The sequence below is a fragment of the Carassius auratus genome, chromosome 19 (assembly GCF_003368295.1).
Source record: "Carassius auratus strain Wakin chromosome 19, ASM336829v1, whole genome shotgun sequence".
NCBI classification, from domain to species: domain Eukaryota; kingdom Metazoa; phylum Chordata; class Actinopteri; order Cypriniformes; family Cyprinidae; genus Carassius; species Carassius auratus.
Genome location: NC_039261.1, coordinates 13,597,849 through 13,612,961, shown reverse-complemented (window position 1 = coordinate 13,612,961; position 15,113 = coordinate 13,597,849). Strand labels below are relative to the sequence as shown.

General features: G+C 37.1%; 2 protein-coding genes across 2 annotated transcripts in view; both read left to right on the top strand.

The window, feature by feature from the left end:
* Nucleotides 1-5,166, top strand: part of LOC113119488 (glucocorticoid-induced transcript 1 protein-like) — a 34,440-nt gene extending 29,274 nt beyond the window's left edge. Inside the window, exons 4-8 of the mRNA XM_026289018.1 lie at nt 2,253-2,399; nt 2,485-2,634; nt 2,738-2,927; nt 3,029-3,149; nt 4,179-5,166. Coding sequence (XP_026144803.1) covers nt 2,253-2,399; nt 2,485-2,634; nt 2,738-2,927; nt 3,029-3,149; nt 4,179-4,452 — 882 coding nt within the window. The 3' untranslated portion in view covers nt 4,453-5,166. The remainder of the gene's footprint in view (nt 1-2,252; nt 2,400-2,484; nt 2,635-2,737; nt 2,928-3,028; nt 3,150-4,178) is intronic.
* An 8,343-nt stretch (nt 5,167-13,509) lies between these two features.
* LOC113119487 (regulating synaptic membrane exocytosis protein 3-like) overlaps nt 13,510-15,113 on the top strand; it is a 69,275-nt gene continuing 67,671 nt past the window's right edge. The window contains exon 1 of the mRNA XM_026289016.1: nt 13,510-13,743. The gene's annotated coding sequence lies outside the window, so the exon portion shown is untranslated. The remainder of the gene's footprint in view (nt 13,744-15,113) is intronic.

Genomic DNA, 15,113 nt, shown 5'->3' with positions numbered 1-15,113 from the left:
TCTTGTCACATGACCCGCGGTGCGCTTGCGGCATTCTGAAAAGTTGAAATGTTTTTACATTTTGCTGCATCTAAAACGTACCGAACCGAACCGTGACATCAGTGTATCGTATCGAACCGAACCGTGAATTTTGTGAACCGTTACACCCCTAGATTGGTCAGTGGTCAGTGGTCAGTGTTGTGAAGTCATTAACTTCACAAAGTGTCTTTCTGAACGATCTTTAATAGATGCTTGGCTTTCACTCTCAAATACACTGTAGAAGAGAGCAGTCCGTTTCATCACCAACAGAACTCTACCATGTATTGCTTGTAATGATCAATCTATCAATAGATGTTTCAAATATTTGATTGTTTTATTTTGTTGTAATTATTACATATTAAGACCTCTGATGTGGGACAGGCTACACATCTCCATTTTAAAGTATGTTATACTAAGTAGGTTTCATGCTAGCTTAATGTTATGCTATTAAATATATGTTTCTTTTTATAGCTTTAATGCTTACATTTTTGGGACCCCTTCTTTTATCTTTTCTTTTTTTGTTCTGTCTAAATTCTTCTGTGAAGATGTCATTTTGCCTGCACAGTTTCCAGCCACATATTCATATTTTTTCATATTCGAGAGTTCATAACAGAGGCTCCTCATTCTGCAAGGCCTGAATCATGCCACTGTTTCCAATTTGGGAGATTTTCCAACAAAAGTCTGTTTAAGCCTGCTTTCCTTCCCTGCATATGGGAAGTTCATGTCCTCAGTCTCCAGGTTTTTATCCAGGTTCACGTCAAGTGCTTCTTATAAGCCCTTACACCTCTTAAGTGGATTTTGGTTGTGTATATTGACACACTTAGCAGGGCTTTAGCAGAGAGCACATTGTTAGCGCTCACTGAAGGATGTTTGCTGCAGGTCATCTGCATGTATTCACAGTTTCTGGATTGACAGCTGTAGTGTAAACTGAGCTAGGTCAGTGCTCTGTAACATCATCAAGACAAACATCCACGTGAAGAAGAGCCGTCAGCTAATTGTGTTTTCAGCAAGAGCGCACAAGTCTAGACTTGTTTCGTTGTCTCAGTTTGTACAGAGAGTAAACCTAGTTATTTACTGCAAATTAATCTCAAAAGTAAATTCTCAAGAGAAGGCAGAGCATGTCACAATGAGACGTGAGGAATGAGGGTTACATATCAATTTGCCGTTTTTGTTGATAGAGAGTCAATATGATGTATCTCTTGTCATTCGTTTTACTGTGGGTAACCGATCTTAAAACGGTCTTGTTTTCATCAGTGCTGTATGAGTGACGAGTGTTCTCTCATGACTGCCTGTTTAGCACTGACCCCTTGTGGCCATGCGGAGCTACAGCAAGCGCTCAGGTCAAATCAAGATAGGATTTGTATTATTATTGATTTTTGATGGTTTGTTTGTTTTTACTATTATATTTTGCTGTTTTTTTATTTTTGCTTTATTTTGTCTGTGCCATATTGTTTTATAAACAACACTCTGACATTTTACATAACTGTACCTTTTATTCATGTTTTGTTTTATTATTTTACCTTGTTTTCATTTTATTTTTATGATTTTATTTTGTTATTATATTTTTATATAATTTATTTATTTTTTTCTTGTTTTTTTATAAATTATATAAATTGTATAAATATATATATATATATATATATACTTTTTTTTCTTATCTTTATTTTTGGGGCAGACCATATATAATCATATATATTACTATGGAAATCAAAGGGGACTATGGGCAAAAGTCTGATATTGAGCAAAACTGTGCCTTTTATTTTTATTTATCACATTTATGTTTTCTATTACTTTTATTCTGTTTTCCCGCCTTTTTTTTTTTTTTTTTTTTTCACCATATATGATTATATTGATCATCATGGAAGACCAAAGGGGATTATGGACAACACTCTGACATTTAATAATACTGTACCTTTATTTGTATTATTATTATTATTATTATTATTATTACTTTTTATTATTATTATTTAATATAGTTCTATACTATATTAATTACTATATAATTATCTTTATATAGTTTTATTTTTACTTTTGCCATGTCATATAGATTTGGGATGGACAGCACTCTGATATTTAACACCGCTGCTTCTCAGGTGACTTGAGTTTGAGTCCTGGCTCGAGGTCTTTAGCCAGTTCTGTACCATCTATACACACTTATATATGTATTTCTTTTATCATGCCATATATTGTATGTGTCACTTTAGAGTCGGTGTGTCTCTGTCTTTGTCTTCCAGATTGCTAAGCTCAGGCTCCAGCTGCAGCGCAGTAAGCAGAGCGGAGGCCGTCAGTGTAAGGACAGTAAAGAGCGTCTCTCTCCCCTCCACAGCTGTAGCAGCACCTCCATTACTGCCCCGAGCATCAGCACAGCCAGCCAAGCTCCGGTCCGCACACGTTACACCACTGTATGCACTAAACACATCCAGCTGCACTTAGTTAAACCTGAATTTGTGTGGTCTCCATCTTCAGTCATCCATGTCGAAGTCCGCACAGATGCCACTGTCCAACATCACGGTGCCAAAGCCCTCCATCTCCAGGGTCCCCAGCAGCATGGAGGGCATCAACCACGAGCTGGAGAAAGTCTTCATCAAAGACAACGACGAGAAAGAGGAGCTCAAGGTAAAGACATTATCACATCATGTTTAGCATGAAAAAGAATGTGGTGAAAAAATAGAGATGCTTTATATTTTCAAACTCTATAATTTCTGTGACTGTCTCTCAGGCGCTGGAGGTTCCTGACGGGCGGCGGGCTCCGTTTCCTCCTCAGCAGCGCAACACTCAGACGTCATCGGGGCCTGGACGCTCCAGCAGCTGCTCCAGCCTGTCGCCCTGCCCCTCGCCCGCGTGCCCGCCCCGCTCACACGACGGCAGCCCGTACTCCACCGACGAGATGCTGGACGACAGAGACAAAGGTCAGACCTCAAAGAGCAGTTTCTAGCTCATATCGCATGCTGAGAGTTTGCGTTGGCGTCTGATATGACTCCAGAGGGTTGTTTGTGATTCTGTCCCGCAGACAGCGGCAGCAGCTCTCCTCTGCCTAAATTCGCCTCCTCCCCAAAACCCAACAACAGCTACATGTTCAAACGGGAGCCTCCAGAGGGCTGCGAGAAGATCAAAGTGTTTGAGGAAATGACGTGAGTGGTGTTTGGAGCCTCAGATAGCACACTACTCTTCTGAGCACAGCAGGCAGTGAATACTACAACTTCAAGAGTGATGCATAAACCAGAATAACTGTCACCGTGAATCGACAAAAGAACATGGAATTGGATTTAAAATGCGGGAAAAGATGATGCATATTTCATGCTGATGTAAACATCGGTGAAACTTGTTTATTGTTGCATATTTATGGCAGAGAAAATAAATGCTGCTTGAATTTAAAAATGAAAGGTGACCAATATCCTGAAAAGTCTGTGTTACAGAGACGGACTCGAAATAAATTTTTTTTTTTCATTCAATCATTTTTAAGAGTTAAATCTCTTTGTTTTTTTGGACTCATTATATCTGTAAAAGAAAACCCACCCAATTCTACCGCGACTTTCTGCAAAATTGAGCAAAAACATATCGTTGTGTTTAAAATGTAACACAATATCAACTTCTTATATTACCTTTTGATTACATTAAATCTCCGTTATATTAATCCTCTACTGCTTGTCTGCCACTTTTGACTGAAAAAAATTATGCTTTGATTTATGTATTATTTATTTTTTCAGAATGATGTGAAACTTGGTGACTTTTGTGGTGCTCGGCTTTTAAAAAAGGGCACAATATTGCTATACGTGGTCAGAAATAATAACCTTTGGAATTGAATAGGAAATAAAAAAAGATACAGAAAGAAAAGCACAGAACAATAAAGGGTTTAAAGAGTGCAAAACGGACACACACAGCCCTGTGTATTTATACAGAGAGCTATACAGGTGTCTTTTTTATCAGCAGATAAGATTACAAGTGTGACCCAAAAGTCAAAGCCTTTAATGACATATTTCAGTCAGCAGAAATCCAAATTTGGCCATCATAAAGCCCCCTATATTATGAGAACTCAACAGTGGCTTAAAAGGACAGAAGGTAGTTCCTCTGACTCTTAACTGCTGAGCTGTGCTACACACTGTGTGTCTTTAGTGCTTCATTTAGAGCACTGTCCTAAATCACTGTCCTGTCTCTCTCAGGTCCAGACAGTCAGCCGCCGTCCCTCTTTTCTCCTGCCCTGACAAAAACAAGGTCAACTTCATCCCCACCGGCTCTGCGTTCTGCCCCGTCAAGCTCGCGGGACCCCAGCTCCAGCACTCGGGCTCCCAGCAGGAGGACGAGGAGAAGGAGGAGAGCCAGGCCGGCCCCAGCGGCTCCCAGCACCACCACGTGCCCACTCAGGTCTCCACCAGCACCAGCACAGACGACCCTCCTCAGTCTCCCTCCCAGCCGCACAACTTTGAAGTCAGCTAAACGCGGCCGAGCTGGTGTCGGTGTAGAGGACCGTTCGTTCCCCGCCCCAAACCTCCTCTTCTCTCTCTGATGGACCCCACCTTTGTGCTGAATCTTTACTATCTGCATGGCATAGCGACCGCGGCCCGAACGAGAATCACAAATGCACAGGCAGCCGAAAGGTTGGAGGACAGCGGCTGGACGGGAACGGCGTCTGAGGACGCGTTTTTGGGAAAAGGACCTTAGAATATGCAAATCCAAAATTCAAATGGCTTCACTGTTATCTCGATAAATGAGTGAGAGTCTCATACGGAAATCTTATTTATTAAATTTGCCTATCTGATAAGTTCAGTCACATTCCAGACATTCCCGGTGTGTGTGTGTGTGTGTGTGTGTGTGTGTCGGATGTGGTACTTTTCCATCTGGTTTGATTCTGAGTTGTTCCCCAGCAAACGCAGCTTTGCTTTCATCGTGTGCTTAAAATTTAAGCAGAGTGGCTTTTGTGAGCACTATAATCAGCGCAAAGCCACCGACTTACGAGGAGAAGGACGACTGACGCTTTCAGGAAGGTCTTACTAGTGTCAGGGCATGCATTTGAAACTGATCGTATGTTTGACATTAAATTATGTGTCGTGTTCTCTTTCAACATCCACAGTATGAATAAGCTCTCTCTCACTATCAATATATCTATATATGAAAAGTCTCTATATAAAGAAACAGCTTGTTTGAAGTTAACTGTGTATTGATGTGTTATGTGCATTATGGGAGCGGAGCTGTACTCCACGGGTTGATGACGATGTTTTGTTTTCACACTTTGTTGCACAGTGTCTGCCTGCGGCCCACCTCGCTTCAGGTGCATCACACGCGCTTTAAACTCAGGTGAAACTCCGTCTCATTCACCGTCGGGAGGCTTGAGTGCATCGGACACGCTGCGACTCCAAAACATCCTCACAGTCACTATATGACACACATTAGCATTTAATATGACACAGGGTGCGACATGCATTTCTGTCTGTTGCACTACTGTTTAACTGGCATGTTGGTACTGATTTTTTCTCTTTTTGACATTCCATAATAAGCATTTTATATGAATATTGAAATTTAAATTTCAAGAATAAAATAATAACATTATGAGATTAAAATACACCAAGAAAAGACAGTTAATTTATTTGCTTATTATGTGAATCCCGTTATTTACATCTACTTTTAAACTTCATTCATTTATTTATATATATATATATATATATATATATATATATATATATATATATATATATTTTTTTTTTTTTTTTTTTTTTTTTTATTATTATTATTATTTATTTTTTTTGGGAACATTGCAACTTTATTCTCATAATATCTTGTAACTTTTACAGCTATTATAAAAATCTCTTACATTTTTTTTCAGCTTTAACATGCTATTAGGGCATGCTGCTGGTGGTGGTTTACAAAAAAAAAATTAACAAAGATTTCACAAAAAAATCTGCCTATTTTTAGGACCATTAATATCGATTTTTTTTTTTGTCATGGTGACTTTTTTTGTTCTTTTTTTTTTTTTTTTTTTTTTTACATGACAAAAACATTTCCACCATAAATTCATTAAAATCAGCAAAAAATATATACAAAAATAATCATGATGCATTAATGGAAATAATATTTTTCACAATAGGCTAATAGAAATTTGAGGCTAAATGAATTTAATTGTCAAAAATGATACACAGCTAAATATCTTATTGGGCCAAAAACAAATGTTCTTTCCATTTAAACACTTTTTTTTCTTTCTTAAATGTGGAGAAATATGAAATTGAGATTCACATAAAAGCTTGGCTTTATGCAAGCAGAATACGTTTCAGTCATAAACCACCAAGCCTCAAGTATTTCTATCAATCTATGCCCAAAGGTTTTGTCATCTGCAGTTCAACAAAACCGAATCCATTCACATTATCATACATGTTTATACAAATGTTAGCTGTTGTGACTACAAAAGCAGGCGTTTAGGTTTTTCACTGATTATGAATAATAATTAACATTTGTCCAGAAACTAAAGACAGGCAAGCATTAGTCATTCGTCAGTGAATAATGGTCTCAAAGCAACATTTTTATTTTGCCAAAAAATAGCATATTGTGCTTTTGCAATCAATAGAAAGATATTAATTTACCCATCTCATACAATCAACCATTGACGACCAACATAATATTACACCATCAATAAGAAACAATGCAACCTTTTATGCTGCACCTTATATCAAAAGACCAAGTAGTTTAGTAAAAGATAAGTGAAGGGTTTGCAATAATCATGCTCTTTTGTCTTAAATGCTTGGATATCTGCATAATGTCATGTGATTCTGGAGCCTGATGTCATCGACTGCTATCAAAAGCAGCACATTGCTGGCCATCACGGGAGAAGTGTTTGTAGATCAGGTGAAATGTCAGGAAGACCTGCTGTCTGTTCACACACACAAAGGCAATAAAGCATTTTATTGTTGTGACTGTCCAAACCAGATATGTGTGTGAATGGAGGACATCATTTGATTTGAAGAGGAAAAATATTGACTGAGGACGACAGAACAAAACTGTTTTGGAAGCATATCACCTGCGTAGTGATCACTCTTTGCCTATAGCCACGTCCCATGTCAAGAGAATGATTTTTAAAGCCTTTAGCTTGAGTTGTTTTCCTGCTGCTGAGCTTGCGTGAGGTTATAGACTCACTGTCCGTGTCTGGTGACCGTATCAAAAGCCACACTTTCTTCAACTTTTAGCCACAAGCGGCTAATTGTTCCTTTATTTCAATAATAGAAATACTATGTCTTATTTAAATAAAATAATCATTAGAAATAAAATCCGGTCTCCTCTCCATCTTTCCTAAGATAGTCTGTTACAGCTCAGCGTTCATGCTTCCTAAAAACTATTTATTTGTAGTCCAAGAGATCTTTTTATTTTTAAGCAAATTTGTTTTATGGGGACTTTTTGAAATACCAAAAGATGCCTAAAAGGTTGTAATAAAACCAAGCAATGAATGTTTCAGTAATTTCAATGGAATGCAAAAGTCATTGTCTTCATAGGGAAATGTAATCAACTGAATTGTATCTTTAGCCTATAAACCTAAAGACAGATCTACTGTGAGCTCCAAAGTTTGCTATGTGCTTTTGTTGAAGCCACCAGTTTGCATTATTTGAAGATTTTTTATTTAATTTATATATATATATATATATATATATATATATATATATATATATATATATATATATATATATAATGTTTAACAGCAGAGTTCATTGTGAAAAACTACATTACCCATGATTCTGCTAAAAAAAAAAGAGCATCTATCAGAGAGCAGCTTGGCACAAATCACTACCAAAGAACTTGAAGGAAACCAATAAAAGAACCATTTCTTCAAATAACCGTTTCTTAGTTTAAATAACATTTTAACAATCTACTACAAACCCATTTCCAGTATAAAGACCCTTCTGTACAATGGAAATGTTTCATGGATATAAAAGTTCTTCATTAACCATCAATGCCAGTGAAAACCTTCATTTTTAAAGTGTGTTCCTAGTTGCTTGAAGTCATAAGACAAACAGATCAACACTGAACTCTTTACTGACTGAAAATCTTAACTTCAGATTATATATGTTCTTCCAAATATTTTTTTATGTTCTTCAGAAGAAAGCAAGTCTGAAAACATGAGAACGAGTAAATGATGAACTATTGTTCATTTTTAGAAGTGAAAAGAAGGGAAAGGGGTGTTCTAGTCTCTAGGACTTGACAGGAGTCACATGTGAGGACTGATGAAGAGGGTTGAGGAAGTTCAGCTGTCAGGATTCAGTCCTCAGGGCTTTTCAAAGGCATACGGCTCACCTTCTCTGCAAGACAAATTATTCACAGCTTCTGGCTCTGTTCGACTTTAGAGGACAGCATGACGGAGACTCTTGTGAAGGGCACAGACTGTGATGAGAACAAACTGATCAAATGTATTGCGGGGGACTGAAGGATAGTTTTGCATTATAAGCTTTGAGATCTAGTACAAAAGCAGACTTAAACAGTCATAGACCAACATGAGTACTGAAGGAGAATCAACAGAAACTGATTTTACACTATAGATGAAACTTCTGACTACAATATATATTCTTTTATTCAGCAAGGACACATTAAACTGATCAAAAGTGACAGTAAAAACTGTTACAACATCTCTATTTTAAACTAATGCTGGTCTTTTTACTTTCTGTTCTTCAACACTGATGATAAGAATAAATGTTTCTTGAACTGTATCAAACTGAATTCCTGGAGGGCCGGAGCCCTGCAGAGTTTAGATTCAATAATTAAACACACCTGATCCATTTAATCAAATACTTCAGGCTTATTTGAGAGCTACTGTATGTGTGTTGGAGCAGGGTTGGCTCCAGCCCTCTAGGAATTGAGTTTGACGTTCAAACAATTATTGCATTTCTTCTGTGGGGAAAAAATATCTGAATAGCTGACTAACACTATTTACATTTCTGTATGCCAATGAAGAAAGAAAGCCAGGCTTACAACGACATAAAGGTGAGTATATGATGACATTTATTTTCAAGGGGAATCATCTATTAACTCGTTAACCAGTATTATGGCTCAGACCCATGGAAGAGGTTTTTAAACAAACAGGCAACACAACAATTCACAATAGGTCCAACATTGTGCTCTGTAATATACTAGGCTAATAGTAGTGTATTTAAGACTTTAGGTCTTAACTAGTGTAGAACCTTATGCTGTCTTCATGCTTGAAGTGGTGTTAAAATCCTTACATCTATTTTTTTTTTTTTTTTTTGTGAAATGTGAATGTCTAAATCGCCTTGGATTTGTGTGTATTTATTTTTGAGACTTTCCTTGCAGCGAACTAACACGTGAATTGCTTTTTTGTGAATATAGGCTATTTGTTTCGTGCCCATGAATTGGTTTTCATGCATGTGAATTTGGATACGCACGTGTGCATCGTGTCTTTTACGTGAATTATTATTATTGAGTCTAATCTGCTTCCATAAAGAAATGTACAAATATTTTTTTTTTATATTCTTCCACCAGTTCTAGGATTATAACACGTAATAGTTAAAAGGTAAACTGACTCGTTTGGTGTCTTTGTGTACAGCAGAGGGCGCTGTTCTACGAAAACCAGATTAACGAAAGCAATGTTTTGGGTGTGATGAGCTCGGTGCTGAATCAGTTCAGGGAGATTGTTAACAAAGATGCTGTGTTAGTGTATATGGAACTGGTCCTGTCATCTTATAATTGCTGTATTGATTGTGTGTAGGAGGTATATGAGTCGTCTGGCTCAGAGGTCTTACTGTTGTACTGCAGTTTAAGATTAACTGCTGCTGAATGGGGGTGAATTTTAGCTGACCTTACATTTATGCTGAAGAATCAGATGCTACAGTCAGGTCTATTCAGCACCATTCACCACTAACAAACTACAACGTCATGAGTCTTCGGCTGTTTGTCTGTCTATAGTGTTTGCTTATAACATGAGGGTGCAAAACACTGTCATACTTTCAAAATGCAGTCACTGCAGATATTTGACCTAATCATGTTACAAGATATTCAAACAGATTTGCCTGGGAGGTTTTATTTGATGTCTGTCTGATGCATTGCAGTGTTTATTTGTTCTGGAGTGCTTTCAACATGCAAAAACAAAAACATTATAATTTAAAAACATGACCTTAATTAGACATTAGGCTATCACAGCTCTGGTTATGCAAACAAAATAGTTTTTTTTTTTTTTTTTTATGTGTGCTGTACAAGGAATCTGTTAGAGCAAATACAGGCTAACTCTAACAAGGCCACAAGTTGTGTTTTATTTTTTTATTATTTTTTATTATTTATCTAGAATTATAGACTTGGATGCTGCTCAGCTCTGGAAAGTTCTCAAAAACAAAATGAAAAGGAACCCATGAAATGGAAAGGCAAATAAATAAAATTATTTTGTTTACATTACAGATTTCTCTAAAAGAAAGTAAACAAAAAAAAAACTTTACAGGATTCTGATTTCTCAAAACAAAAAAAATAACAAACAAAAGTAAATACAGGCAAAACTAAACAAAAATTATCTGAAAACAAACCATTTCGTTTTGTTTATAGCAGCATTCTGATTTCTCCAGAAAAACAAACAAACAAACAAAATCAATTTCATTTCAACAGCATTCTTATCAAAAACAAAGCTCAAACCTTCGTTTACAGCACTCTGATTTCTCATTATATGATTACCTCAAAATAAAACACTACATTCTGTTCACAATATTCTTATTTCCAGTAACCCGATTTTTCATAATCTGAATTCTCAAAAACTAAACAAATTTTGTTCGCAATATTCTGATGTCCCAACATCTGATTTTGCAAAAACAAAGCAAAACAAAAACTTATTCACAGTATTCCAATTCCTTATAATCTGATTTCTCAAAATAAAATATACAAAAACAAAATGGTTATGAACACAACAAAAGACAACAAAACAGAACAGTTATGAATGTTACTACAGGTACGGCGCAAAACCAAACAGCCCCACGATTATAACATGAATTTCATCATGATACAACCAGATGCCCACCTTTAAAGAGGGTCTGCAACAAGAAAATGATCACTGTTTCCTATCTAATCCTATTTCCATAAACAGACCTGCGACTGGTATTCCAGTAAAACATCATCAGGGATCATTGATATAGCATACTATGCAAAAGTCAGAATGGAAAATATTTATTCCTAATGTTCTGTTGTTCTGCTTGTGTATTAAATATGCAGTAAATCTGGATGTCCCCATGACTGGCATTGCTTACAACAATAATGACACTACTGCACATGCTTATTATAACAATAGTAAACTTGAGGAGTTGATCAAATGTTCCTTTTAAATACTACTTCTAATATCCATTATAAAAATTCATATTAATAGTATGCTTCAAAATGCTTCTTTTTCTCAACGTTGACTGCTAATGCTGGTAAAACAATCAGACTGGTAATCTAATACCTAAACTATTTCTTATGTTCAGGATCATAAATATGGGTTTCCTCTTCTGCTTTAGACTTTGCAACATCTATTCCTGGAAAAACTAAGCTTTCCTTGGAAGAACGGGACTGGGAATTCTTATGCTTATCAGTCTTTATGGTATTTAGATTTATAATTTTTTTCCTGGCAGTAAAAAAAAAAATAACACAGAATGAAAACCTTTTTTTTAATTTTTTTTTATGTGTTTTAAGGAATGGTGTAAATCAGAGTGCTGGTCTATGAGTGAGTGTGAGGTCAATGTATGTGACCCTGGCTAGCAGGATCAACATTAGGAACTTTCCCCACTCACAAAGGGATAACACCAGCATGAAGAAGGATTACTCGTTTCCAGGAGCAAAAGCAAGCATGTCTGAACCTCTACAGAGTGCCTGTTGCTTTAATTCACGTTGGCAGTTTCAAGCCTGGGCCATCATTAATCCAGTATTACTCACTTCCCAGGTGACTATCACTGCCTTGTCAGCCCATTTAGATCTTCATAATCCATAAACCTCTTAATCCAATTGTGTAGCAGCATCATGACATATCCCAAACTGCTATCTGTACAGAGAAAACGCATAAAGAGGATCCAGATCTGGGCTCAGTGTAAACATAAGATGGTTTAGATCCTACCTTTCTGATCACTTTGTCTGTTTAAATGGGGAATCATCTCAATTAAAACCTGGAAAGTATGGAGTGCCACAAGGATCTGTCCTAGGCACCCAGCTATTTTCAATATACAGTACATGTCCCTTGGTAATATTATCAGAAAACACTGGATTGGTTTCACTGTTATGCTGCTGATACTCAACTGTATATTTTAACAAGACCATATGAAACTTCTAAATTGTTTAAGGTAACAGTGTATTAAAAATCTAAAAGAATGGACGACCAATAATTTTCTCGGATAAGACCGAGATATTACTTTTTTGACTAAAATACAATACATAATAGATTAAAAATTAACATCTAGACTGATGTACTGTTACTTCCTCTACAGTCAAAAATGTGGGTGTTATTAAAGACAGCAACATGTCTTTTGAAAATCACATTAGCAATGTTACAAAAATAACTGAAAATGTTACCTGTTTCTGATACAAAAAAGCTATTTCATGCATTCATGGACTATTGGAGTACTGTAATGCACTTCTAGGTGGTTGTCCTGCATCTTCAATAAACAAGCTACAGGCAGTACAAAATGCAGCAGCTAGAGTCCTTACCAGGTCAAGAAAATATGATCATATTACCCCAATTTTACAGCCTGTGCACTGGCTTCCTATTAAGTTCTAAATGGTTTAGCTGCTGTGTACCTTACTAGTCTTCTACCACACTACAATCAATCACACTCCCTAAGGTCACAAAACTAGGATAGCAAAGTCCACTAAAGGAGGTAGAGCTTTTTCGCATTTGGCTCCCAAACTCTGGAATAGCCTTCCTGATAACGTTTGGGGTTCAGACGTTCTCTCTTTTTAAATCTAGATTAAAGTCCCATATCTTTAGCCAGTCATTCAAATAATGTATCTCATAATCTTGTGCATTTGATCAGATGTAACTGAAGTACATTTTTATTCTTTTGCTAGGGTTGTACACAGCATTTTTTGCTTAGTTGGAACAGCAGCTACGCAAATTTTTCTCTATTACCTATTTTTTCTGCCACAGGGCTATGAATTGCACCAGCTTCAGTCTGGATCCAGCCCTTACAAAGACCTGAGATGACCGAACACCTGAGAAGAGATGATGCAAACCTCCCAGAGGACCTCAGAGGATGCTAATCCTCAGACAACATACAAAACTAGCTACCAAATATTGCATTACATGACATTAACCATCTGCTTGATCTGTACCCTATATTTCTGCCATTTCTGCCACAAACAAAACAAAAAGCAAAACAAAAACGTGTTCTGTACTGTTTGTGTGTGTCTGGTCAGGATGCATGGGCTGATGTTGTTTACTAAAGCCTCCTAATAAGCGCGTGTGATTATGCCGTGTAACTCGCGCCAAGGGACGAAATGTTTAGGGTTTTATCCTGTCGTCTCCATGGTTACACACCTGCCCAATAGTGCCCAGAGGATTAGGTGTGTAACGTAACCATAGAGACGCGCGCGCCATGAGAAGGCTGGATCTAGAGCGCGCCTCTCTCTCGCTCGCGCGCTCGTCAGTGGTTCGCCGCGCGCTTCTGTGGATGCAACACTGTCCAGACACGTCAAACAAACCCAAACAATGACATGATCTGCAACAACACGACAGAGACACTCCATTATCTGACTCACTGAACCGATCGCGCGCCTCCGTCTGCTCGCCGTTTGCCGGTAAGTGTTTGGATGGGATCGCATTATGCGTTAAATGATTATTATTATTAAGTCAAAGCTGCGTTTAAAAGGCAACGAGTGCATCGTTGTCAGCTATCATGCACGAATCGATTATGTTTTATTTAAATGCATTTGTTAATGCAAACTGAATTTGAGAAACAGTGACATTCTGTGCATTGCATGAATGTTGCAAAACCTCTCTCTTGCTGCATTTATTTTCACTCCTGCCTATATGTGCTCCGTTTCCATCAAGCCTCAGCTGTATGCCTTTTTATTTGTAGTTATCCCCTTGATCATTTAAAAGAGATCTGTTTTAGTTTTATGATTAATTTTAGGTGTATTTTCCTCCACGGCGAAATATGGATGTCCAATTTCACTTAATAACAAGACGCAATTTGCGTTAAATGGTTTATCAAAGACCTTGCATTAAACTTAGAATTTTCATCTTGCCATTAAAGACATTATTTAGAAAATAAATAAATAAATAAAAGACATTATTTAGAAAATAAATAAATAAATAAACAGACAATTCAATGTGCACACATATTCTGTAGATGTTTATGGACGTTAATGTTGCTTACTGATAATTGAACACATTTCCAAGTAGACAGTTTAGTGTTTGTATGTAGCCTAGATGTTTACAGACATTTTAACGTCCTTGTGAGTTTTATACAAGGATGTAGCCTACTGGAATTGTGGCATGTGCTAAAGAAATATTTACAGCACTGAATCTATACACATAGTAGCTTCCTTTTATGAAAGATCAACAGATTTCAAGCACTGACACTTTAACATGAAATCTGTTTCTCGGTGGCTGATAATGCACAGCTTATGAGCTGATAAATGTGATTGATTTATGGTGGATCTGTTGATTGTTGGGTTTGTAAAGTGAATCAATCCGAGCTGTTGTTTAAGTGTTCTGTATCTATATGTCTATCACTGGTGTAGTGATCCCTGTGAGTCGATACGTTAAATCCATAAAGTGTCTGAAGGCCGTGAGGGTGGGAAAAGGGCGGTTACACCTTTCACTGATTTAAGTGCATCATCCGTTTGAGAGAGCTACGGGAGGGCAGTAAAAGATCTGATATATAGGTCTGTTCACAGCTGCCAGACTATTTGGTGCCTACACACTAATGTTCGGTCAAAGGCCATGTTGGATTTAATAGGATCAAGAAATGCGAGGTATTTCCCAGTAAATGGGCTCATTAATCAATGCTCTTAATATGTCCAGATTCTGAGAAGTGTCACTCAAATACTATGGTAAAGCCGGGAACAAGCCCAGGAGGATGGAGAATGTAAGTGTTGTCGTGGTTCTTTTAGTGAAGTCAGAGGTCTGATGTTCGTTTTTGTTGTTCTGATCCATTTTTCAA